Source organism: Lagopus leucura, unplaced genomic scaffold (assembly GCF_019238085.1).
Source record: "Lagopus leucura isolate 7727_CA_CO unplaced genomic scaffold, USGS_WTPT01 Super-Scaffold_100001, whole genome shotgun sequence".
In the NCBI taxonomy this organism is placed as follows: Eukaryota; Metazoa; Chordata; class Aves; order Galliformes; family Phasianidae; genus Lagopus; species Lagopus leucura.
The window spans coordinates 74,158,426-74,184,050 of record NW_024962262.1 but is presented as its reverse complement, the minus strand read 5'-3'; the positions used below and the strand labels follow the sequence as shown (position 1 = coordinate 74,184,050).

Genomic DNA, 25,625 nt, shown 5'->3' with positions numbered 1-25,625 from the left:
TGTGGATGGGACTATTGGTAGGGGACAGAGAAGGGAAAACTTAAAAAAAAAAAAACAAAAACAAAACCTACAAACCCAAACAAAAAACACTACTAGCATTGCTTTTTTCCCCTTTAATTTCTTATGGGTGAAAAACAGCAGCAAGGGAGATCACCCATAGATGTTATTGACATTTATAATGAGGGCAGGGCAGCCAAGATTTGTGCGTCAAGACCGTCCGTTTAGAAATTGCTGATGGGAACATTTTACTCAACTGGATCAAAAAACCTCTCAAGTCCCAGGAGCTTCACAGACCATTTGTGCTGAGGTACAGAAGATCTTTAAATTCTGGTTACAGAACTACTTGAAAGCGTACACTAGTTTACTTCTGAAATACATTACATTTCTTTATCTTCCATGGGTTTAGAAGTCAGGAATTCGTGTGTTAGAACTGAATGACTTGTCTTTTTCTTGTTTGATTCTTCTGAACTATTTCCATAGAGACTTTGGCTTCATACAGTGGAATTGGTTCATCCAGCTGAGGCCTAAAATGGAAAAGAATGTCAGACTGGTTTGCTGAGCATGCTCAGATCAATAGCAACATTCTAGGACTACTGCTATAGACTTTACTTTCACTATGTAAACTTTACTCCTTAAACACAACGAATGTTTTACTGCTTTGCTTGGATAGGCAAAAGAATGAAAGGGCCCTAAAGCAAATAGGAATCAGAAGATAAATATATATCTTTCTAATGATGAGGAAAAGGTGGTGGTGGGAAAACTTCTGCTCTACAGCAATACTGTTAGCCCACATTAATAGAAAGGATCTTTCATTCTCACCTCATTATGGCTCTATCTAATAAGGCTGTCACTCTTCTTACAAAGGAATATCAGACAGAGCTATTGAATTTTACAGTCAACCCCATTTCTCAGTCAGACACACTGCTGAGCAGTCAGATATATGCTCTTCCTCCACCAAGAAAAGAATGCGCTGCCTCTGCTAAATTTTGCCATCAGCAAAATCAGAGATTTTACCAAGTTTCCCCAGGCTTAGCCTGCTACATTATAAACAGATCACAAACAGTTCCACATAAGCTATTTGAGGCATCCTTTCCTCAACATCCCAACATAGATCTGCTATGCTGGCAAGAGATTTCTACTCAATAAAAATAAAAGCAATCATCTTTCTTACCTGAAAATACCGCTTGATAATTTCTCCATTATATCTTCTAAGATGCGTATCTACGAGCTCTGTCAAGGTAACAGCATATCTACAGATAATTCTTTCAACAGTTGGGTTTGCTGCTAAGAGCCCACTGTTCACATGAAACCAGCAGGATCGAGACAAAACAAAAATGAACTGTAACTCCGTTAGACCTGATCTACGCAAGTGTTGATATATCAGAATAACCTTTCCTGGCTTGTAGAAATGAAAGAAAGAATTATTATAAAAAAGATAAAGCAAAGAGTTACAGTATGCAAATGCAGTCTACAGGAAGCAAAGTAAAGCACAGCACTAAGTAATGTGAATGGCAACTGCACACTTGTTGCACACTGAAGACAACTGACTTTGGTACTGATTAAACTACCCCTACCGTTCGTGCAGAAGTTTGAGACAAAAAAAAACTGCAACAGAACAAAGTTAGGAGTGCAGCAGAGCTTATAAATCCTTGGAGCAACATTGTACACCTTTAAAGGAATCTCCGTGCTAATGCATAACATTTGGAGCGATGCAACAGATAATTTTGTATTTAGTGCCCACATGAAACTCTGAAAAAATAATCTTCCTTTTTTCATCTTAAGAGCAACCTGGTTAACATTTGAAGCTCAAGGCGTTTGAAAAAGATCACCTTGTGATTTCTTCAGCGTCAGTGCCATAGAGTCAAGAATCTCACAAGATACAGAGCTATCAAAAAGCAGACTTTTTCTTTGCAGCTTTTAAAGAAGTGGTGATGAAAGGTGCTGTGGTTATTAAGAGAGACAACAGAAGAAGATGTGTTTTAGTCAGCTTACTTTAAGTTCAACAAAAGTACCAAAAGATAACACTATGTTTGATAACCTATATCCCATAAATAGATCCCTCAGTGTGCCTGCCCTTGCCTAATCTACTTTGCAGTTCAGTGGAGGAGGGGAGGACTTCTTCGCAGTATAGTCAGTCCTTTGACAAGCCTAATGACTTAATCCTCACCTGCCTCTGCTGCTCTGCTAAGCTGCAAAAGTGATTCAGCAGATCTCGATCTGCAGTGCAGAACAGGGAGGGTCCTTAAAGCCACAACCATTCCAGGAAGCAACCCACTGAGCACTGCCCTGTCAGCAAAAAGCTCCAGGTCCACCTCCTTAAGGCCACACGTGGGTAATGCAAATGAAGGCAGCACACCTCTGTCCACACCCACATCTTCCCTCAATTAAATGTTACGCACACAACACTGCAGATAACAGAGAGATTACGAAGCTGAAATATTTTAACATTTACAGTTAATCTGATTGCATTAACATTTACAGGTGATACATCTCAACACAACCAAAAATATACATATGTCCAAAATACTTTATGTACAATGTGAAAACTTGTAGGGCTTCACTTAATTGCCTTAAACAAAACCACTGTTTTTTCCAGAATGCATTTTTGCCTTTCACCATTACTTTTTACTTCCTATTTAGAAAGTATGCAGAGACTAGCTTTAAATACAAAGGTTACACTGAAGTTACACTGTATGCTGCTCTGTGCTGACCTTAAGCCTGAGGTCACAGGAGGGAACAGAAGATGATTTATTAGTAAATGTGTTACATTTCCATCCATTCCTTAGCAGTCATTACTCAAAACTATCATCAAAAGGATATAGAGATACTTCCCCTGCTCTATATTGGACAAGTTCCATATCTCCTCATTTAGAAAGGAGACTGTGGCTCCTTTAAGAAACAAGGAATGACTGTCTGGAGGATCCAGCTTAAACAAAATGAAGAAATGTGTTATTTAGTTACATTTTCCTGTACAAAAATAAAGATTAAATGGTTAATTTATATTTATGGTTATAAAACAAACAGACAATAGTTAATAGCCAAGCAATAGTTAATAGCCAAGCTAATTAACTTATTACATTAGAGAAGGGAGTTCCAAAATTGTCACAAAGGAAAATATTAAAAAAAAAAAAAAGAGCATTACTAAACTGGAATGCTTTTCATTTTCTGGCCATGAAAATTGATGTCATTTAATAGAGGGTAGCCATTCAGCCACGTACAGCAGTATAAACAAACCTGGTGATCGATACAGTCTCTTTACCTGCAGATTTCTCTCTGTTGTTATCCAGTTTCCCCCAACACCAAGAAGAGTGATGATATCATGCTTATGAGGCAATAACTGGGATTTTGAAGCTGATTCATCTTCAGCACTATATAATTTTACTGGAAAAATAGAAGGACATCCAAGCTCAGAAGAAAACAATCGTCATCAAAAATGAAATGCTTATCTTTTCTCATATGAAAAACATGCATCTTGGGGTTCTCTCAGTCTCATGACTTCAGATACAAAAGAGTTACAATATATTCACCTGAACACACACACTGTGTGACGGCTGCCTGCAACAGAACTAGAATTCAGTTCCGCTGTTGGCCTCGTGGGGCTATCAGAGACAGCAGAAGATTCAGGAAATTCAATACAATCTGCTTTCAAGGTATTTCAGTGGGACTAAGTAGTTCTTTAATTACTGCAACCAGACTTCTCAGCTATTCCGACTGTTGTAGAAAGATGATCTCTAAGGTAGCGTAAACAGTGATGTCACAGATGTACTTCTAAACACCACTTCTTTTCAGCTCTAAGTAGAGAAGAAGCATTTCAGACCAATTTACTGATCCCTAATATTTCGAGATACTTCCACTAGAGGTAATACAAGGATCTTTCTGAAGGAGGTCTGCTGAGTAAAGACACCTCCATAAAATTACATGGGATCAAGTGATGACAAGGTTTTGAGGTGATGTAACTTCCACATTTACTACTTGGAAATAAAACACTTGGTGCTACTCTGAGGACCAGGTTCACATCAGTTACATACCTCCAGCATCTACAACAATATCCACTCCCAGGCCACCTGTTTCTTCCAAGCAGCTTTCTGCCACATCTATCTTTCCATTTGACACATCGATCACCCGAGCTAGACAAAGCAATACATTCAGCTGGTTACAAGAAAACCACAGAGCCACAGAGTTCAGATTCACAGCAGAATGAAGATCTCCCATTTTCTGTATTATGAGTAAGTTTGTAGTTAAGTCAGAAAGCTCAATCAATGTTTTTTTCATTTCCCAAAACAGGGAAAACCAAAATGAAAACATTGATTAAATTTAACTGAGAAGAAAAACTTCAATTACTTTTTTTTTTTTTTTGTATAAACAGACTTCAATATTTCTTCCTAACATGCAATTTCATCTTCAACATCAGAAGTAAATGCGTAAAACCCAATAAGCTCAGTCACTAATGAGCTGCTGACTTGACTTTTCTCATGACTGCAGCAAGATTTTTAATCTCATTATATCCATCTTCTTTTTAAAATAATGCTTAGCAGCATCACCCCCATCTTATGGCATGGATAAGCTGATTAAAGGTATTACCTAATGCATTATTTTTAAAATAAGTGAACGGCCCTCTGGGTCATTAAATAAATATGCAGCTAGAAGTCTCTGCATCTCCTTTTGAGATATTCCTGATCTGAAAGTCACTAATGCATTTTTTTCTCAGGTATGAACGACATCGTACTTACAGATGGATATGAAAAGAAATGAAGGCGCCAGGAACAAGGGCAGAGAAGTAGAAGTTTCTTCTATAGAAACTATAAAGGCCAAAGACTTCTTGACAAAATGACAATTGCAAAAATGAAATTTAGAGGCTCATTTCCAAAGCACGATGAACTAAACTCAAATTTGCCAAGTGCACTTACTCACTAAAGGCTGCTGCATACCTTCTTGAATTTAAGCATGAAAAGAAGAAAGATTGCAAGAAACTGATCATTCGGAAGAATATTAAGAAATACTCCTTTTCCCCCCTCTGTTCAAATACTAAGATGTACTCAAATTTTATCGCTTAGTATTTTTCATTGCAATCAAATTATCTGGCCAAAAACAACAGACATGGTCATAACTTCATAGTCATTTCATACCAACATTTCCTGTATTCAAATTAAAAACAAACAAACAAAAAACCCATAACCTTCCAATACTTGAAGGGAGCATATAAACAGGAGGGGCACGGCTGTTTATGAGGGTGGATAGTGATGGGACAAGGGGAATGGTTTTAACCTGAGCCAGGGGAGGTTTAGGTTAGATATTAGGAGGAAGTTTTTCACACAGAGGGTGGTGAGGCACTGGAACAGGTTGCCCAAGGAGGCTGTGGATGCCCCATCCCTGGAGGCATTCAAGGCCAGGCTGGATGTGGCTCTGGGCAGCCTGGGCTAGCATTAAATGTGGAGGTTGGTTGCCCTGCATGTGGCAGTGGGGTTGGAGTTTCATGATCCTTGAGATCCCTTCCAACCCAAGCCATTCTGTGATGCGCCTGTGTGGATTTACATATTTCTTATATACATCTTTCATTTTCTAACATTAACTTATCACATTGTTTAATATTTTGTCCCTAGTCTGAAATGTGGGCATCAGCATACTTCCCCCCTTTGTACTGTAAAAGTATTTACTCCACAGATTACTGAAAAAAATACAAAAGATAAAAAAATCTATACACACAAATCTGCAGGGTTCTAAAAGGAACAATGACATTCCCAACACAACACTTGGCAGCACCCTGCTGAAGATCATTAAGGTCAGACAGCAAAAAGTGCCTCTCTCCCTCCTGTTGTGCAAGAAACTCTGCACAGCACTTCATTTCCTGCTGCATTATCAGCACTCCAAAGCTACTATGGGAAGAGCTACAAGTTTGCTTGGTAGGCTAGAAATGAATCACTCTCCAGCAGTGCAGATGTGTGTGAACGTGCAGCCCCAGAATGCACATGCATTCTATGTTGTCTCTGTGCTTCCACTGCCAGTTTTGTTCTCGGGAGCCAGAAAGGAATTCAAATTGACAAGAACTCTGTTCTCTCAGTGTCTAAAGAACAGCTGTCTGGCTTATTTCATTGCTCTGCTAGCTTATGATTCTTGAGCCAGCAGGGAGAACATAGGGACAAATAGGAAGTGCACCTGCATGTCAGCAGTGCCTGGTTTTAACAAGTCACTCAGACCTAGAGCTGGGATTTGAGAACGGCTGTAATTCTCCACTCGGAAAGCCAAGACTGCAAATAGTTTTGCTAAGAGCAAAACAACAAAAGAGAAAGGAGTTGGAGTCAGAGACAATTGGCATTATCTTCTGAAATCACATCTCATCTTAACTCATTTGTATTTTCACGTGACTGTAATTCATGCAGATGTAACTGACTCCACGGAACTACTCGTAAATCAAGACATTCTTACAACAGCCACCACTGCTTTTATGCATACTTCTTTGAATGACAAAAAAAAAAAAATCGTGCATTTAAGAATTTAAACCTGTTGATTATACTGTATCAGACTCATCATTTTGAAGAGGAAGCATCAGAAACTAGTTTTAACCTCTTGTTCACTTTACATCAGACTTCATGGGCTGCAATTAATCTGGAATCTGTGTATCTAATGTAATACTATCCTTTACTTTAGAACAGTCTGGATAAAGAAATATTCTACTCTCTTCAACTCTGCAGCACTGGAATACAAAAAGTTGATCAGAAAAGATGCTGGTAGCTTTTACTGAGCCTTTTCCCACATTTCAAGTAGCATTCTTATTTTGAAGGAGAAAAAGAGAAAATCTGAAGTATCAGGATAGAAATAGAAGTCATGGGTGAATGCAAGTATTTTCTTTAATGCAAAGCTCCTTTAGCAAACGAAAAGTCATAGAATCACAGAATGGCCTGGGTTGAAAAGGACCACAATGATCATCCAGTTTCAACCCCCCTGCTGTGTGCAGGGTCGCCAACCAGCAGACCAGGCTGCCCAGAGCCACATCCAGCCTGGCCTTGAATGCCTCCAGGGATGGGGCATCCACAGCCTCCTTGGGCAACCTGTTCCAGTGCCTCACCACCCTCTGTGTGAAAAACTTCCTCCTAACATCTAACCTAAACCTCCCCTGTCTCAGTTTAAGACCACTCCCCCTTGTCCCATCACTATCCACCCTCATAAACAGCCAACAAAGCAATTGAACATCCAACTACTGTAAAACATGCATCATTTTACAGCTGCAACAGTACTTGAAACAGCTGCCACACAGCTTGATAAAATGCCACTAGAAGAAATTGGAGTCTGATTAAGAATTGATCTCAAGCACATAATTATATGTGAACTCTGGTTCGGGTACATAGATTACAGCCTGCGATACTTGTGATCATAATGCTTTCTTCTTGTTCACAAGCAACAATTTTATCAAGTGAAAAGGTTTTTGAGCGGCTAGGCCAAAAGTCAGCACTAAAGTCAGCACTATGTGAAATGGAAAGTACTCAGAGAGTCATCACCATAATGATGAATAATGGAGAATTAAAAATTAAATTAAAAATAAAAATTCCATTAAGTACTGAAAGAGAATTTAAATATATATCGAGTACAAAATAAGTTTTAAAACTATTTAATTAAACTATTTATAAACCTGTGTTTCAGTTTTCGGCTATTGAAATAAGCCTCCAGAGTAAAAGAATTTCAGGAAGTCCTCCTTATGCTTAAACTTTAGTACTGAAGAACACAACTTACCCACAGCAGGTCTAAGCCTCTCCAGGTACTGCTTATCTTCAAGACTGTAGGCAGTAGATATTACTTTAGCTCCTCTATGCTGTGCTAACTGAATAACTATCGTACCAAATGGCTGGAGACAAAACAAACAACAACAAACAACAAAGAAGCAGATAGGCTTATTTACAGCAAGAATTTAAGAAAGGTTATATTGCAAGGACAGTCAGGAGAAGTCAGAAGAATATCTAAAAGTGAATCAACATCTTTAATAAAATCTGAATATTCACAGACCTGCCTTCAGTTTCAAATGAAGCCAAATAATCTTTTTCCTTGACTGGAAAGCTATGAATACATTTAGGAGCTAACTAGGTCTCCTCCTCAACAAAATAGCTGAAAAATGTAAGTACTGTAGCTGCAATTGTAACTTCTAGCTTTGCACTCACTTGATTGTTGAAGGAACCAAGAAAACAGCTCCATCTGCATTTACGTTAACAAATCTTGGCTGTGGCAAGCTCCACATCCTCATCAGCAGTAAGAATTGCAGAAATGCAAATGAAATTATTTATATCTAAAGAAAATTAAAAAGCATCGGTGGGATAGGAATGAAAACTTAAGGCACTTTCCCCCAGTTTCACCTGAAGGCTTAGCGTAAAACTATGTCAAAGTAAAACAGCAGAAAAGAACTACCTCCTCACTGCCCACACAACATGCAAAGATTATATTCTTGACTCAGCATCTCATGGGGGAGGGCCCTTCCACTAACCCATCAAGCTCAGGGCACCGACAGGAAAAGAATAGAGTTTGATAAGCTCAGTATGCTGTAAAAAATCCAATGTTTCTGGTGATAAGACAGTTGCTATGGCAGAGGCCATCCCTACTGAAACTGTTTTATTATGACACAGTTGTTACCTACACTGGCTCCATCCATGACAAGGACACTTTTTCCAGGAGAGACTTGTGAAAGGTAGTGTAAAGCTGTGTATGCTCGGACACCATCACGAACAGTCGCCGCTGCTTCCACCCAGCAAACTTTTTCTGGTTTATGAACTAAATGACAGAAAGAAAAATAAAATCAGACACAGAAAAAGAGAAAAGCAACAAATTCCCAACGTTTCACTCGAGATGGTAGAAGTGTTTTCCAGTTTTATCCACATGCTTAAACACGTAAGGAGGTAGAGCTAGTGAACAGCTCTGTAAACTAAAAACCCCAAGTTCGAGCATCATTTTTAATGTAGGCAATTCATATGACTTAACAGAGAGCTTGACAATAAGTGAGAAAATCACCACAGACCAGCCAAAAGTCTGGCATAGAACTGCACAGGCAAGCATCATCCTTTTGAGGCAGCAGAAAGGAAGATTTGAAAAGCCTGGTCTACCTCTACAAGCTCTTTAGAACTGACAGTTAAGTCTGAACTAGAGGAGCTATGTAACAACATCAGCAATGCAATCTCCTGAGAACATTTATCCACATGCAGGAAAAAAATTCTAGGAATTATCATCAGCACCAACTCTCTTGTGCCAGTTACTACCTAGCACAAAGTAAAGCACTGACAGTTAAAAAAGGGGAGGAAAAAAACAGAAAAGAAGAAAAAGGCAAACATTTTCAGCCTATAGCAATTGCAAATAGTTATAAGACAGCAAAGATCTCTATATTTGGAGTTTTAAGTATTAGAAGGAACAAAGCTTTTGCATCCCCATGAGTCCATAGCTTCCTCTGCAAAAACTGCCAAAGTCAGTCAGAAAGACTTTTTTCCCAAGCAAGTTCACATAAACAAGTATTGTTTATCCCATGCATATTAAAAAAAAAACAAACAACCATGGAATTGATCTTTTTATCACATTTTAAACAGTAAAATAAGGATTTAGTATTGACACAAACAAACTTAAAGGAGTCCCCTTGTAACTGTAGAAACTGAGATCACGGATAGTCATAAAAATACAACAGAAGCAAAGTTGAGCAAGACCAGCTTACTCAAAGTAACACAACAAGTGGTTGGGAGAAGCACAGAGATTCCTCAATTCAGTGTTCCATACATAAAGACACTCTATGCCCAAGAAGTGGGAACTGGAAAGTCACAGCAGTTGAAAAGAACATTTCAATACAGGGTTTTCCAGGATCCTCAATCCTTAAAAATTCCTTTCTCCAATTTATAGCCTCCTAATTTTATCCCATCTGTTAACATAATTGCAACGATGATTATCATTGTTCAATCATGACGATCCTGGATTGGATCAAACTGAGGAAAAAATGCAAATTTTTTTACTTAATTCTTTTTGATAGGTGAGGCGTGGAAAAGAAGGAAAGTAAAAGTCAAGCAATGGGAAGGGAATTTAGAAGGAAATAAAAAAAGATGAGTCTGCTTGAATGGCTTAGGCAAACATTAACCCATTAAATGATAACAGGAAAGAAAAAGATTCTGAAAGTACGTGGTATTCAATGCTTTTATGAATAGGTAGACAGGATGCCTGAATGCTGCTAGAAAATGTATTTAGAAGTTGAAATTACTTAGCTCCCTATTAGAAAAGCCAAACTGAATGCCAAAAGTACAGTCAGATATATTAGCAAAATATATAAACGACGTACCCAAATAATGCTCATGAACTAGAACAACTTCACAAAGACCAGACTCTTCAGAATCCAGGGGCAAAATTCCTGGGGAAAAGAAGAGTAAACGTATTTAATTTCAAACAGGCATACACTATAACCAAAATGAGCTGCCAGGGAGATGGTGGAGACCCCAGAGGTGTTCAAGGAACATTTGGACTTTGTGTTGGGGGACATGGTTTAGTGAGAGCTATTGGTGATCAGTGGATGGTTGGACTGGGTGATCCTGTGGGTCTTTTCCAACCTTGGTGATTCTATGATTCAAAACAAGCTCCTAATGAAACTGTCCATTCCACTTGGGCTGTGGTTCTATTATTCTCTTTTCAGACTTACAGTAGTTTAAGAAAACTTGCTAAGGTAAGAGCCTGTAACCTCAATAGGGAAGAGAGCACAAGACTGTTTCAGAGGTACTCCAAACAGCACTTCGAGGTCAGGGAGATAAAGAACTGGGACATAATGCTACAAGCACTGCTAATTTTTGTCAGGTCATGTTTGAACACACTTCGCATTCCTCTCTGATTAGTGCTCTGCTTTCTGCTTTGGGCCATGGCTAACAGGAAAGAAAATCAGGCCCTCATATTGCAGACCAAGCAACACGACGGCTACAGTCACCAGGATGGAAGACCAGAGGTAAGGATGCCATTGGCAAGAGCAATTAAAAAAAAAAAAAGGAGACAGAAAGGAGCAGAGGAAGAACAATCAAGAATAAGTGACAGTAAGTTTTAAAAAGTTAGAATGCAGAAGAGGAATCAAAGGTAAAAAACACCTGAAGATGGCAGAAAGCAAACACAGAATGGACAAGAAGAAGAGTTATGACAAACTTTCAGCCAAAAAAGAAGGTGCATAAGCAATAGTTTCTGGCAGCCACTCAGTCTTCTGAAGTTGTGCGTCCTTTTTCCTTGGTAAGATGCTTAATACTGCCCCCTTCATCCCCCATTCAAATCTTACACTTCATTTAGATCAAACCAAGGGCTTCATCACATAATCCTCAGCAAACCTGGCTGATATTTCCACCAAATTGTCATAACTTCCACTCAAAAATGATGGGCTCAGGATTCGTTTTCAAATCTCTCAAAGTTTTTTGTTTGTTCTTTAATAGAATGACAATAAAGTGCCTAGAAGATAGCTTCAGGAGCTAGTAATAATGCAAGGGCAAGAATCTCAGAACACACTTTCTTCGCAACATCACCATCAATTCCATTTCGCTTTTACAGTTTAGTTATCCCCTGTTTAAAGCAATATACAGGATGCTAACATCTATGAACAACATTCCTAAGAAATCCCTCTTCTATCCTAAAGCACTTAGATTTTGATGATTAATACAATATCGTATTTCAAATGTTAACAAGGATATCCTTATAGTAAATTAAAACAGCCTTGGCACCTTGAACAGTTTGCATTCTAAACCTCAAAATAGGAAATGCAAACCAAATAATACATGAAGATGTTCTTTTTCTCAAGAGATGCAAAAGATCTGGTACAAATGTGCTGAAGTGTTAGAAGATAATGTATATTGCAGCCTCCAAGACACATCACTGTCCACTCACACTGATTCCAGCGTCTCTAAAACCGTGCACAAAAATATGACCCTTACACTGAGCAAAGAGATATAGCTTCTTAAATAACTGCACCCTTAACTCAACTCCGTCAATAATGCTTCCAGAAGCTCCAACATCAAGTAGAGACCTTTATGTTATGATGCTATACACACCAAGCATTTGACACAAGTCCAAAGTCAGATTTTTCTCCTTATTTGTCAGAAATACTCAACACAGTGTAGGGCTTTCATGCCTTTATTTATTCATTCAGTAACGAGGCATGTAGAACTGCCACTCAAATTGGCTAACTATCATAATATTTAAACAGATATATACTGTGTTTAGGTTCATGTCTGCAAGTAGTTACAGCTGATGCAGCTCTGTTTTCTCCTGTGCTTGCTTTAATGACTAGCAAGGCATAATTGATTTCTAAAAAGGTTCTGAGAGGAAAAACAACAACAACAACAACACAACTAACTTTGACAAGTCAATAATGAATCTCAAAGCGGTTGGTCTGAGTTCTCTCTGTTTATTGTAACCAAGCATAAGGCTATGAAAAAAGAATACATTATATAGATAAATAATCTTATCTGGAAGTTCAAAGAAGGATAAAAAAACCTTCAAAACGGAGAAACAATTGCTATGATTTTAGGTACAGAATAAAGATGTAACATACCAGGTAGTTGCAGTGAACACAGTATGATTTCCACACAAAAGAGTAGATTTATAAATAAAGACAATATCACCACATTATTTCTCATGAACTCAGAAGCTTATAGCGGGACTGTAGTCCTTGACAGTAGGACAGGCTTTTTCATGCAATTTAGATAAAGATACGTTTCTGACAACTGCATAGTTTGGGACAGTTTGATGTTATTAAGTACAGACATAACCAAACCATTTGGTGGTAGCTATATTCTTTTTTTCAAATCTGTTCATTTATTAATTCAAAATAAGCTCTCAACAATAACTGGGAAGCATAGTTGTTAGAAAAAAGATTTACTATAGGAAAAGATATTTCACTCCTGTGTTTCATCTTTACAGCATCTATATTGGATACATAAGGATGAACAACTGTTTGATAAGCAATGCTGTGAGACTGTGTTTAAAAACACAGTGTTTAAAAACAAAGAAGAGGGCTTCTTTTTTTCAGAGCTAAAAATATTTAATGCTGTTTTTCTTTGTCTTCCCCTTTCCAGAACTGTAATTTCGATTCTTCTGTAGCTGCATTTGCAAACATTCAGTATTGAAATATAAAAAAAACCCAAAACAGTCAACTTGGATAAACACATAAATCAGACAAAATGAATCTGCTTTTCTCACAAACCCATAATACATTCCATAACCGATTCCATTCCCTTACAGTCAGGCTGACACTGAAGCAGCTCAAATGCTTCAAACCACTTTTCTGTATTTGAATAAGAATGAAATTAAGCCTTATTTCACATAGATAAATAAATAAATAAATAAAATACCCACAGAAACAAACAAAAACCTTAACACCTTCCCACAGTCACTTAGACCGTCACTCGTGTCACTTGGCTTTCTCAGACACACAGATCGGTTTTCTGGGGTGTTTTTTCCTTAATTACTTACTGAAACTGCATTCTTTCAGCTACCACAAAAGGTGATGGAAACAAATATTTTAGAAGATTCAACAGATGCAGCATGTGAGTCAGATTTTTAACCAAATGAGCAATGCTGTTCACAATAATGATACTACTCATAGTTCAAAGTAATTTGCGTTACAAGACTTGAAAATGCTTTGCCATAATTGTGCTGCTTTAACATTGGCAAGCCATTTCTGCATCCCATAATTGGAATGCTATTTCTAACCTTTTAGAATTAGACTTTCTATGGTAAATTAATAATAATAATAATAATCCAAAATTCTGCTAAATCTGAAGCCAATTATAAGAAAGCTCTGCTAAAGTTCTAACAGGAAAAGCCCCAATCGCCTCCCATGTGATTGACTTGGAAGTCCATTCTCAACAACAAAAAAACAAACCACAAAAGTACAGTGACTACCACTTGCCCATCTGATGGGCTTTTCTGATAATAATATGTTAGCCACCTTCTAGAGGGCTCAGAAAACAGAGGCTCCATCTTAAGCAAAGGAAGTGAGGAAAAAATTCACTTTCATGAGCTGCAATAAGGAGTATTTTAATGTACAGTAAAAACAAAGACTCTAAAAAATAAGCAACTTGAATTAGCGTTTCTATTCAAATGTTAGCAAAACACCTGAGAACATGCATTACTTTTGTTAGCTCAGAAAATCCAGAAGAACTACTGAACCTACCTGTATATTCAAGTTAGAACCGCTCGTGACTTTACCTAACCAGGAACTCATTGTGGTGAGCCACAATGTTGTGCAGCATTGTTGTGTGCCAGCAGTAGATGCAGATTTTTACAAGTGTGGCGTACATACAGGTTTTTGTTCATCAATGGAGAGAACACATTGCTAATGGTGGCAACTATGTTGAGAAAGTGCTTTGGAGCTGATAGTTTGTTCTGTCCAATGGTGTTACTGTGCTCTTTGTGTCTGTAGTTTCCATGGAAATAAATAGGTGGCATTACTTTTGGAGAAACCTACATACAGCAGGGTAGTGTTATAAAAACTAATCACTGTCTATTCATTCAGACGTTGCCTCTACAACACTCACTCTGCATGGCTAACTGGCACATATATCTTATATACATGAATATGCATGCTCGCTGTATATTCTTCAAGATTCAGTGGATGTAGTAGGACTACTACAGATCACGTTAGCTGGAGACCTGAACTTCTGCCTCTAATAACCAAAAGCCATCCCTAGGAGAATACTTTCAGATTAAAGTCTTCATTTACAGGAGCTGATTGATGTGATGGCAGATAGAACTTTGAAAATACACGTTCAGTTGTAGCTTTAGCAATGACTATAACCTCAGCCATTCATTATAAAATGATTATTAATTGTATTAGTTGATAAAGCAAACGTGTTGACTTACCTGCTACTTCATCATCAGGCTGAAAGAAGGACACCTTTCTCCCAACTCACGAAGAATATATGAACAGAAGGAAGAAAGTACCAGCATAAATATTTACAGCTGAAATTAAGCACACATTTGACAGCATTGCTTATCACTAGCACACACAATTAAAGATACCCTAATGCTAGTGAGGAGTGTACATTTTGTATTGAACATTCACACACTGAAAATGAACCTTTCTTTGGCAGCCCATTCCCAGGTAGATGCAAGCAGACACACACATTTGAAAGATGCAGTCTTTAAACTACACATCAAAGATGGATATGCAAATGAATCACTGCTGAAGTTCCTGTATGCCTTCACTACTCCAACAAATACTTTTTACTAATTATTTAAAGGTTGCTGCAGCATGCATAGTTAAGACACTAAGATCTCAATATATTTTCTCTAGAAATCTGCAGTGCATTTTTTTTTTTTTAAATGCTCCAAACAGATATGAAGCACTACAGTTTGGTTCCATTACTTTCTGTTCAGTACCGTTACTGATCCAAGGAAAGTCTAATTAATGAGACAAATAGTAGATCCTGTTATTAAAGATGTGTACTGTGCAAACACTATTTCTTTATCCTGGATTAACAAGCTTTAATTCTTGCTCCATACTCTCACAAGGAGACTGTACTGCTTACCTTCCAATACAACTCCAGAAATTTCTCGACCAACAGGCAAAAGCTCCTTTTCCAATTTCACTTCTGACAGGAGCTAAATGAAAATACTGGTTGAATTTTCTCACCAGAGCTCAAGATTTGCATGTTTGTTATGATATTAAAGTGTTTAAGATTTGAAATAGGAAAACTGGGCCACTACGAAAACATTATTAGGGTTAAAAAGCAACAACAAAAAAAGAAGCACACACATTCCTCATTTAATATTAAAAACTTTATTTCTGCATTTAAATTTAGAAGTGTATAAAGGCAAAGAAATAAAAATGGAGCCATCAGCTGACAAGCCAAACTGGGACTTAAAGTCAGTATGCAGGGGATGATAAAAGGGTTTTACTGTAAGAACTCAAATGAAAACTGTGATCTTTCCCCATAAATCAGTAAACAAATTCAGGTGCCTTTTACTTAAAGAGACGTATAAGAACACCACATCAATCCCGCCCCTTGTTTCTCAGCAGTAAAGCCATATCCTCAGATGGCACGCATGGAATTGTGCCAGTTACCAGCTAAGGCATGGGCTTAGAACTCCAATGGAAACTGTAAACACTTCTGGCTTTTACAAAAAAAAAGTAAGCAAATACCTTTGTGTCTATCCAGCTCAGCGCACAGGCTCTGACTTGTACTTTCACATCATGGTCTCCTGTAGGAGGAAGGTTTTCCTAGGACAAACAAACATATAATATACAATGTAACATGAACGTGCCAGCAGAATCCTTCTCAAGCTCTTAAAAACACTTTGCCACAGTCCTGACTAGGAAACACACTGGAGCGACAACAATAATTTGTTTTCAATAGAAAAGAAACTGATATCACACTGGATTTACAACAGCATTTCAAGAACATGTATAATACTGTTACAAACCGACAACAAGATCTTTCTAAATCTCTGTTGTTAATGAAGCTTTTTTTTTTTTTTTTTTTTTTTTCCCCTTTTTCTCCCCTGCAAGTTAAGTATCAGATTCTTACCCCAAACCATTTTAATATGTAGTTACCTGTCTAGCAAATACAAAGAGGCAGACTTATAATCTTAAAACTAGGCTGTGGGAGTGGTGGAGAATTTTATGATAATTTTGACATGTGTCTGAGATAGTGGGCAATCATATTGAGGTAAATGTTCAAGTAGTCCCAGTGATGTCAATGAAACTGCACCAATAAGGATTGGTGTTGTGTCCCACAAATGATGGGCACCTAATATACAAGAAGGTCTAATAAAACCGCCTTGATTATCCCAACTTTTGGTTTTTGGCAGAGAGATCTGCACCGATCTTAAGCAGTTGAGTAGTGCTAATTTTAAACATTTAATTAGATACACTGAGTTCTGAGCTGCTGACTTTGTGCAGTTTTTAAAAAGCGACGTAAATTACTGAAGGCAAAATCATCTATTTCTATCACAGACTGCAGTCTGTGATGTAAACTTCTGTTGGAACTGAAAGCAAAACACGTACCAGAAAGCTGTTACAGCTTTGTTTCTACAGGACGTCTTTCTAAACGTTTAAGCTTCCCTTTATTTATTTTTAAAAATCATTCCCATCAAACAGCTGCTGCCTTTCTCCAAGGCTTAGCAAGGTGAAGGGGAACTTCAGGAAGAGGAATATTGAGCTGCACTTTCTCCTTACCACTGCTCAGTTAAACACATGGTGTTCATTTAAAGTTGGAAAGGATTTTGCCGGTGAGACTGACCTCCTTCTCCTCAAACAAACCAAAGTGGGTTCTCATTCTTTGTTCCACAAAACAGCCAAGCCATTAGACTGCTGAACTACATGAGTACTGCATTTCTGATTAAAAAAAAAAACAAAAAACCCAAAAACAACACAAAACCTCAACACTTAGAATCTAAGGGATTTACGTAATTTATGTAAATTCAAGATCACATTTTCTTTTGGATGCATTGTATCTATGGTGCATATCAGTCAGTGAACCAAAGTACTGTTACAATGCACAGAGTAAAATTGCTTTTCTTTAGGAAAAGATCACAAGAATGCAAACCTTGGGAACAAGAAGAGACAATGAAATGTTTGTGCTGTTAACTTGTTAATGACTTTGTAACTTAAATATGTCAATATTACAATTTGACCAAGCACCATTTAGGGTACTTTGCTATGTAAATTCTTCATCTAAACAACTGTTTTCTCATTACCCAGCTGCTGTTTCATTAACATTTCCTCAGTCAACTGGTTTTCCTTCTTATTTTATCCAAAATTTATTTTTATTTGGGATCAGGGTTCCACAGCACTGTTCATGGTACAAATATCTGCAGAATTAGCTCCTGTCTGAAGAGCTTAAAATAAGCAAGCGGACAGAAAACTGATATATATGGGATTGCAGTCTAAAGATCTAATTTAGCTTGCTTATGGCTATACCACAGCTGATGGGTTTGCCTGTTGGCAGCATCTACGTCTACTCCCTTCTCTCTTCAGTGTTGGAGCCAGTAATCACGAAGCCACCACATAGATGTAAACTAATCTGTAAAAATCAGTAGTTCTCAGCTGGGTAAGTAAGCTGATACGTCACCTTATAACTGCATAACTCTTAGAGCCATTAAAAAGAAGAGACAAAAGATGTGTTGCTGAGAGGTGAAAAAACCTTTTCAGCTAAAGCACTATTTAATGATCAGTGTAAGTGGATTTAAGATTGCTCACTGAATATGCATCTTGTTATATCATAATCAGCCATCTTATTGCATGCTTCTCTTCCAGCAACTCATTAAACATGCTTCGTTACTGTGAATTTACATCTACTCAAGCAAGATTCTTATCAGAACTACATTGTTTCATTTTGACATATGGCTCATAGGTATACTTAGCTATCCATGTGACATAAATATACATGGGTATCTGTAGCAATTTATTTTGTGCCTGTGAGAGATTCATTTAAAAAACATGGGTTCACATCCTCAAAACCACGTAAGCTTTTTTCTACAAACACTCATACTGCATCAATACACATGTGCCAGAATCCTGTTTTAGTCTTATGCCACCAACTTCCATGTATACTTATTCAATTAATACTTACATCAAACTGACAAAGACTGGTCAGCACAGCAGTTTCAACTAGGTCTGACAGACAAGTAGTAGGTAGTCTCCTTGTTCTTTCAAGTTGCAGGAAGATAGGTTAGCTAGACAGAGGAGACCTATCAACGCTTCTAAGAGAAAGGCTGCACTGTGATTTCAGTCCCCAAAAAGAGCAAAGAACTTAAGAGAAAGAAAATTAACAGCAGAGACACTTTGAACACGGTAAATTTCTCAAGCTACATTTCTACTTTTTCAGTGACCAGAAAATCTACTCAAGAGAAGGGAGCATAAAATAAATGAACTCCAGCTTTGCAGCAAGGCAAAAAAGCTGTTTTTAAACGCAGACAGCAAACTGCAAGCAGAAATGTAGCACAGCCCTTGCTAAGTGCTGCATCATGATGGTAAAATGCTTATCTCCTACCTTTATTTACCTGCCTGCTTGCTCAAGGATAACACCAGTTCTTTTTTTTTAGTTTCACTCCCTTCTTCCACTGAATGATTAATTGTGCTGTTATGATTAGAACTCACTCTTTCCTGGAAAATAAAGGTCATTTCCTCTCCGGATGAATTCTGCTGACAATACAAGGCCTTCATGGTGACCTGGAAAAAAGACACAGTAACTGTAATCATGCAGTAAGTACAGAGAAAATAAGCCACTAAAGCTTTACATTAATTTCTAACCAGAATAGCAATTGTTTGCAAGCAACAGAGACACAATGAGTCTCTCAAATAAATTTTAAAACAGATAAAGAGATAAAGCTTGATAGAATCACAGAACCATAGAATGGCTTGAGTTGGGTTGGAAGGGGCCACAAAGCCCACGCTGCCCCAACCCCTGCTGTGGGCAGGGCTGCCCGCCACCAGCTCAGGCTGCCCAGGGCCCCATCCAACCTGGCCTTGAGCGCCTTCAGGGATGGGGCACCACAGCTTCTCTGGGCAGCTGTGCCAGCGCCTCAGCTGTTACCTACAACGCATTACATCAGTGTTGTTGACAACAGTGTAGCAACTGCTGGGGACTGAGATGCACTGCATAAGGCAATGGATGATGTGTTAGCCCAGCAGTGGATGGGGAGCATGCCACCCAGCTGAAAGGCACGCAGTTAGAGCAGCTCAGATAAAGACAGCACAAAGGGAAATAAAACTGCTGCAGGAACACCAGGAACCTCACACACAACAAGAATCACAACTCAGGTTTTAGCTCTCCTCTCTGATATACACTGCTCGCAATGAAGAAGAATCTTTTTGAAAACAGGTTTCTTCAAGTTTCGAGGGGAAGGAGAGCACAGACAGAGGGGGAGCCAGCCCGGCCTCACGTTGGCACCCATCAAGCGGCCCCATCACAGCCATTTCTGTAGCGCAGAGCAACGCGGCTGCCGCGCCAACGCCCGCTCACAACCCGCAGCCGCACCACCGAGCGCCCTTCTCCGGGTACCGCCCGCCCCTCGGGCCGCCAAACGCCCCTGCTATCTCCCTCGGTATTTCTGCACGCGGCAGTCCCCTACACAAAGCCGGAGCCCGACCCGGGGTCGGCAGCCTCACCCGAGGCTCAGGGCCTAAGTACACGGCCGCGCCCGACAGCTCGGGCCCCGCGCCCGGCCGTTGCCATGACGAACCGTTGCTTCCGCCGCGCTCCCACCTCAGCGCCCTTCGGAGAGCGCGGGGCACGCCCTCACGCTCCACCCCACCGAAGCAAGCAGGTTCGCGATTGGGCGCTCGGCGTGAAAGCGGAAACGGGATTGGCTAGGCGCACCATCACTCACCTCTGGCGGGGAGAAGGGGTGAGCCGCAGCGCCCTGCGCGACCCAGCCAGCAGCAAGGAGAATGAAGAGGCGCTGAGTTAATTCCGCAACACAAAGCCGCGCCTCCTCGCGGCCGCGGCCCCGCCCCTCTCCCCGCCTTTTGGGCGCGTCTCACTGGAGCAGTGGGGGAAACGGGCTCGGCCACCCTCGCCCCCGTCTCCCCTCGCCGCGCGCTGACCCCCTGGGCGCGAGAGCGAACCCGATTGGCCGGCGGAGGCGGAGTCCCCGCGGAGTTCGCAGCCTCTGATTGGCGGCGATCTCCTGCCCGTCACGGGGCTGAGCGGCGGGCCGCGGCTTCGCGTCACTACGGCGGCTGGGAGGGCGAGCGTGGTGCGGGCTCCTCCCCTCGCCGCCCGCCAGACGGCGGCTGAGGAGGCAGCGGGAGGGGATGGTGTGCCTGGCGGAGGCGGTGGCGGGCGCCGCTCCGGCTCCTCCATCCCCCCCGCCGTCGCCATGGGTGTGAGCGGGGCCCGGCGGCCTGCGCAGATATGAGGTACGGGTTGAGGGGGTACCGCCTCGCTTCGGGCCGACGGCCGCCGGCGCTCGCACCCTCCCTCGCGGTGGGGACAGCGGCGCCCCCGGCCCCCAATGCCTCCGCCCGCTGCGGCCGGGCTGACACGCGCCTCGCTGCCCTCTCCGCCCTCCGTGCCCCCAGCGCGGTGCGTGGAGCCCCCCGAGCGGCCGCTGCCCGCCGGCCTCGGGCTGGCCTCTCTTTATCTCTATCTCTCTCTTTTCTTTTCTTTTTTTTTTTTTGTTTTTTTTTTTTTTTTTTTTTTGTTTTGTTTTGTTTTTTTTTTGTTTTGTTTTTTTTTGTATTTGTTCTTTCTATTGCGGCCGTGCCTGGGCGGGGGGAAGCGGAGCGATGCGGTGCCGGTTGGCGTGCGCGGCTCAGTCACACGGCAGCCATCGCGCCTCCGGGGGGGGGCAGGGGCAGCGTCCCTCTGCGCGCACGGAGTTGGGCTCGGCGAAGGCACGGCACCGAGGGAGCGCGGGACCGCGGGAGGAGGACGGTGCTGCGCCGTCGGGGATCGGTCTGTCCGTTTCTCGTTGGGCGTCGGTAACTTTCTGGACAGGTTTTCCTTTTTGTTCTGAATTGACCGCACCGTTATTTTGGGAAGGAACGATGGTTTGGGTCATAGAAAGCGGTGTTGTGAACTCTGGGAATCGCAGGGAATCGCATCTGTGGATGTAAGAGAGTGATGCTGAATGAATACTTTTTCCTTTTAAAATAAGTGGCATCCCATACGTGATGGTGTGGTACTTCTTAGGGCAGGGAAACAGCCTGTTTTCCCTTGCCCTTTTTTCCCCTGTCGGATATCAGGAAAAGGTTCTTCACCAAAGGTGAAGGGCAGTGGGCACAACCCCATGTGCAGGAGTTTGAGGAACGTTTGGACAGTGCTTTCAGACATAGGGTTTGATTTTAGGTGGTGCTGTGTGGAGTCTGGAGTTTGATTCAGTGGTCTTTATGGATCCCTTCCAAATCAGGACATTCTGACCCTGCACTATAGCTGTAAGATACGCTGCTTGTTCATACCTAGTATGGCAATATATGCTTAAGGTGATAGTTAAGTATTTTAACAAAAAATATATTTAATGGAAACCTCCACATATGTGTATTTTCTCCTCAGTCAAATAAACAGACTCTTGGTGTCCATGTTGATGACTCTGGAGAGTGTTGGGCTGTGCAGTGTTATTGCATGCTCGGTCCTAATCTTTTCTTCTTCCTTTTGTTTCTAGTCACCTGTAACCTCCCTCAATGCATACAACTGGATGGCATTTTTATACAGTGTAGTTCCTAACGCAGCAGTTTTGATTGCTGAGTTCTTTCCATTGTGAAATGAGCACTCTGCTTCTCCCAAGCCCCCATTAGGAGGGTATGGTATTGAAGGAGGAGCCTTATATCAGTTATATTCAGGCTCCCAGCTGCAGCAGCCAGGAGTTGTACTTGCCTGTGGTGGGGGTTAGATGTGCTGGTTGCCTATTGGTAAGGAGAACAGTTGCCTTCTTTTCATTAACTTTACATTTAGGCGAGGCGGTCATCCACATTTAGGCAATCAGCTTGGACCATTTTAGCTCGCGTGATTAGCACTTGTATGCCCTCAATGGTTTTGGCAGCCTTACAGGGGTCATGTTTCGTACAGATGAACTGTTTCTGAACAGTTTCTCCAGTGTGTTAGGCTCAGACTTCATCTGAGCCAAGCGGGTTGCTCTTTGCACTTGCTTCTCAAACCACACTTAATCCTTTCAGTCCTGGTACTCCCACTGTAATATCTGGAACCGGAGACAGTAAGATAAGTTGGTTTTCAGAGGAGTTGTGTTGTTTTTCTTTAATTTTCCTTTATATCGCTGTTCAGTGGAATGACAACTAAGATACGGTTAAGCGCCTATTCTGTCCATTGCTGCTGTGGTTAGCTGGTGGGAAATCTGCGTACTCTTTTGTTAATACCTCTAATCATGCAATTAGGTTAGATTTGGATTCAGGAAAGAATGCGAATCTAGCAAGTAGATCATTGTGAATGATGATGCCAAATAGCCTTTTCTGATGTACCTTTGTGCTGTAACCTTAGATTGTAATTTTAGTTTTTGGTAGGATAACACCAGGGTAAATGAGAATTTCTGTTTGTAGTATGGGATGAAAAACAAAGAATTGAAATGAAAGTGTCGGCAATGGTTTGAGGAGAGGGAAAAAAAATGATAATTGAGAGTTACCAGCCTTGAACATGTGCTTATGTTGCTTGTAGTAATAGGTGCAGTAGAATAAATCTCAGGCGGGAAGATGTGTTTGTAGTATGCATTTCAGGTTGACATGTCTCAGAAATTAATCTGCGTGGAACCAAAGAGATGAGAATTTTTTTACCATTAAAATAAAGCCAGCATAGCTTCTACCCGAGTAGTCGGCTAGGAACATTGAATGCTTGTTGCTATTGTATTTAATGCAGCTGCTGAACTTGAAATGGCCCCTACTCCCAGAGTTGGTTTTGTTTTTACTTGCATAGCATGAAATTGGCTAGTAGAGGAGACAATTAGATCTTTGGTCTAGTCTGAGGTCTAATGATACACTATTTGTATGCATAAAACTTTCCTGTGAGGTGCCAAAATTTCAGTGTGGTACATGCCAGAAGTAGTTGCCCTGCATTAAAGAGCACTCTTTCTGAAATTAAAGAATAGTATACCAGATTCCACTGATTATTTCTGAATGTTATTGTTGCTGTAGGTATGTTGTGACATATTGCAACTGGCAATTAGAATTCCTGACTGTTTTCTGATCCTTCATACAAAAACAAAAATGGCTGTTTACAAGGGTGGATAGTGATAGGACAAGGGGCATGGTCTTAAACTGAGACAGGGAAGGTTTAGGTTAGATGTTAGGAGGAAGTTTTTCACACAGAGGGTGGTGAGGCACTGGAACAGGTTGCCCAAGGAGGCTGTGGATGCCCCATCCCTGGAGGCATTCAAGGCCAGGCTGGATGTGGCTCTGGGCAGCCTGGTCTGCTGGTTGGTGGCCCTGCACACAGCAGGGGGGTTAAACTAGATGATCATTGTGGTCCTTTTCAACCCAGGCCATTCTGTGATTCTATGCAAAAAAGGTAAGGTGCATGTGGATGCAGAGCTGATCCCCCTGTCTACAGTCAGTTTGTCTGGAATGCTACAAGTGTGTGCAGGAGGTAGAGGTGGTTGCGTTCTTGGCAGAGCAGGCACCATTTGTGTAGGAGAGATTAGTTTCTGATCTTAAAGGCTTTTTTGTAATTGAAACTGGAGTTTGTCAATGTATTTTGGAGTATCAGTACGACATTTTGACCAGTATAGAATGTGACCACCCATAAAAATACTTGTGTTTGGGGAGGAGTGAACAGAGAGATCCTGCCAGTTCACCAGAAAAAGAAGAATGTATTCTATTCTTCCTTTTATTTCTGTTGCCAAAGATGTGTTCTGATGCAGAAAAGTTAGGTGAAATGGTAATACTCAGTTTATTTTTTTTCTTATGAAATATACTAAACTTGCATGCGTTGGATTTTGCAGTTTCCTTTTTCAAATGTTGTTTATAAGATAAATGCTAGCGTCGTTTCAGAGGTCTCCTTCCTTTTTTACTCTAAGGCTAACTTGTTGTAACAGTTGTGCATCTGTAAAAAGTGCTTGGACTTTCAAAACAATAGTACTATTAATTGCCTAAAACCTAAATCCCTACAGCACACTTCTCTTTCACAATACTTCTCAATCTCCCCCCCATCGTTGTGGTTGTGTGTGCCCACAGGATATGTGCAGTGACCACAGTTTTGGCAGTTGAAGTCTAGATACTATAGATTTTCTGGAATAAGTCTTATGGGTTGTGGCTATCCTTGAAAATCATTGGCTTCATGGTACGGTTTAGGCTAGATATTAGGAGGAAGTTTTTCACACAGAGGGTGGTGAGGCACTGGAACAGGTTGCCCAAGGAGGCTGTGGATGCCCCATCCCTGGAGGCATTGAAGGCCAGGCTGGATGTGGATCTGGGCAGCCTGGTCTGCTGGTTGGTGACCATGCACGTAGCAGGGGGTTGAAACTATGATCATTGTGGTCCTTTTCAATCCAGGCCATTCTATATTCCCTCACATTTCTCAGTACTAATAGTGTGGATGAAGCAGGCCCTAGAAATGCTATGAAAATAATGTCACTGAAGGTCTGTTGGCTCAAGAGTCCAGGTTTTCTTTTGTATTTTGATGGGATCCAATCTGCGTTGAAAGGATGTAGACTTACAAATCACTGATTTGCTGTAAACAATTGGACAGGAGTTTTCTGTGCGTTGTTTGTATTGTAAGATACAGTTCAGCTTGCTTTGTATAAATGTTCAATTCATAGATATGTTATTAGTACACTTTAAAAATCATGTTTTCTTTTGCCTTACCAGTTGAACTGTGAAGGAGAAATCCAGTAGTGATTACCAGCAGGCTAATTCAGTCACGTGTCTACAAAACAGGAGAGTCTTGGGTGCCCATTGAGCTGAACAAGTTTGGTACGAGATCAGCTGCACGTGTAACTTCAAAAGATCAGATTGAATTTATGCAGAGTCATTCAGATGCTTGACAGGCCGAGAGAGAGCTGGGGCTGTTCAGCCTGGAGAACACGAAGCTCTGAGGTGACCTGATAGCAGCCTTTCAGTGTTTAATGCAGAAAAGAAGGGGACAGAGTCTTTAGCAGGGTGTGTGGTGATAGAACAAGAGGAGATGGCTTCAAGCTTAAAGAGGGGAGGTTTAGGCTGTATATAAGGAAGAAATCTTTTTCAGTGAGGATGATGAGGGACT

General features: G+C 40.7%; 2 protein-coding genes across 8 annotated transcripts in view; one reads left to right on the top strand and one right to left on the bottom strand.

The window, feature by feature from the left end:
• Positions 1 to 98: 98 nt before the first annotated feature.
• CRYZL1 (crystallin zeta like 1) lies at positions 99 to 20,506 on the bottom strand. 4 transcript variants are annotated; one of them, XM_042868070.1, is made up of 13 exons: positions 20,308 to 20,506; positions 19,076 to 19,147; positions 16,118 to 16,195; positions 15,504 to 15,576; positions 14,836 to 14,880; positions 10,289 to 10,357; positions 8,618 to 8,751; positions 7,726 to 7,837; positions 4,029 to 4,127; positions 3,260 to 3,381; positions 2,821 to 2,926; positions 1,172 to 1,217; positions 99 to 524 (listed from the first exon to the last, which is right to left on the bottom strand). In XM_042868070.1, exons 2-13 carry the CDS (start codon positions 19,139 to 19,141, stop codon positions 425 to 427), a joined length of 1,050 nt encoding a protein of 349 aa, XP_042724004.1. In that variant the 5' UTR covers positions 19,142 to 19,147; positions 20,308 to 20,506; the 3' UTR covers positions 99 to 424. The 4 variants fall into 4 exon arrangements, with proteins under 4 accessions (XP_042724004.1, XP_042724006.1, XP_042724007.1 ...); XM_042868072.1 differs by lacking the exon at positions 20,308 to 20,506 and adding an exon at positions 20,161 to 20,223; XM_042868073.1 differs by lacking the exon at positions 20,308 to 20,506 and adding an exon at positions 20,087 to 20,166.
• Positions 20,507 to 20,718: 212 nt separating this feature from the next.
• ITSN1 (intersectin 1) overlaps positions 20,719 to 25,625 on the top strand; it is a 119,304-nt gene continuing 114,397 nt past the window's right edge. For 3 of the 4 annotated variants that reach the window (XM_042868530.1, XM_042868529.1, XM_042868526.1), the window contains exon 1: positions 20,719 to 20,839. The gene's annotated coding sequence lies outside the window, so the exon portion shown is untranslated. The remainder of the gene's footprint in view (positions 20,840 to 25,625) is intronic. The other variant, XM_042868531.1, reaches the window with a different exon arrangement.

Bases quoted from the DNA above. Each gene is read 5' to 3' on its own strand.
- CRYZL1 (XM_042868070.1), bottom strand. From the start codon at position 19,141: ATGAAGGCCTTGTATTGTCAGCAGAATTCATCCGGAGAGGAAATGACC. The intron at 4,128-7,725 runs GTAAGTTGTGTT...TGCTTTGTCTAG, and splicing joins GAGGCTTAGACCTGCTGTGG to CTCGGGTGATCGATGTGTCA. The intron at 1,218-2,820 runs ATATCCTTTTGA...GCTCGTAGATAC, and splicing joins AGAGCAGGGGAAGTATCTCT to GCATCTTAGAAGATATAATG.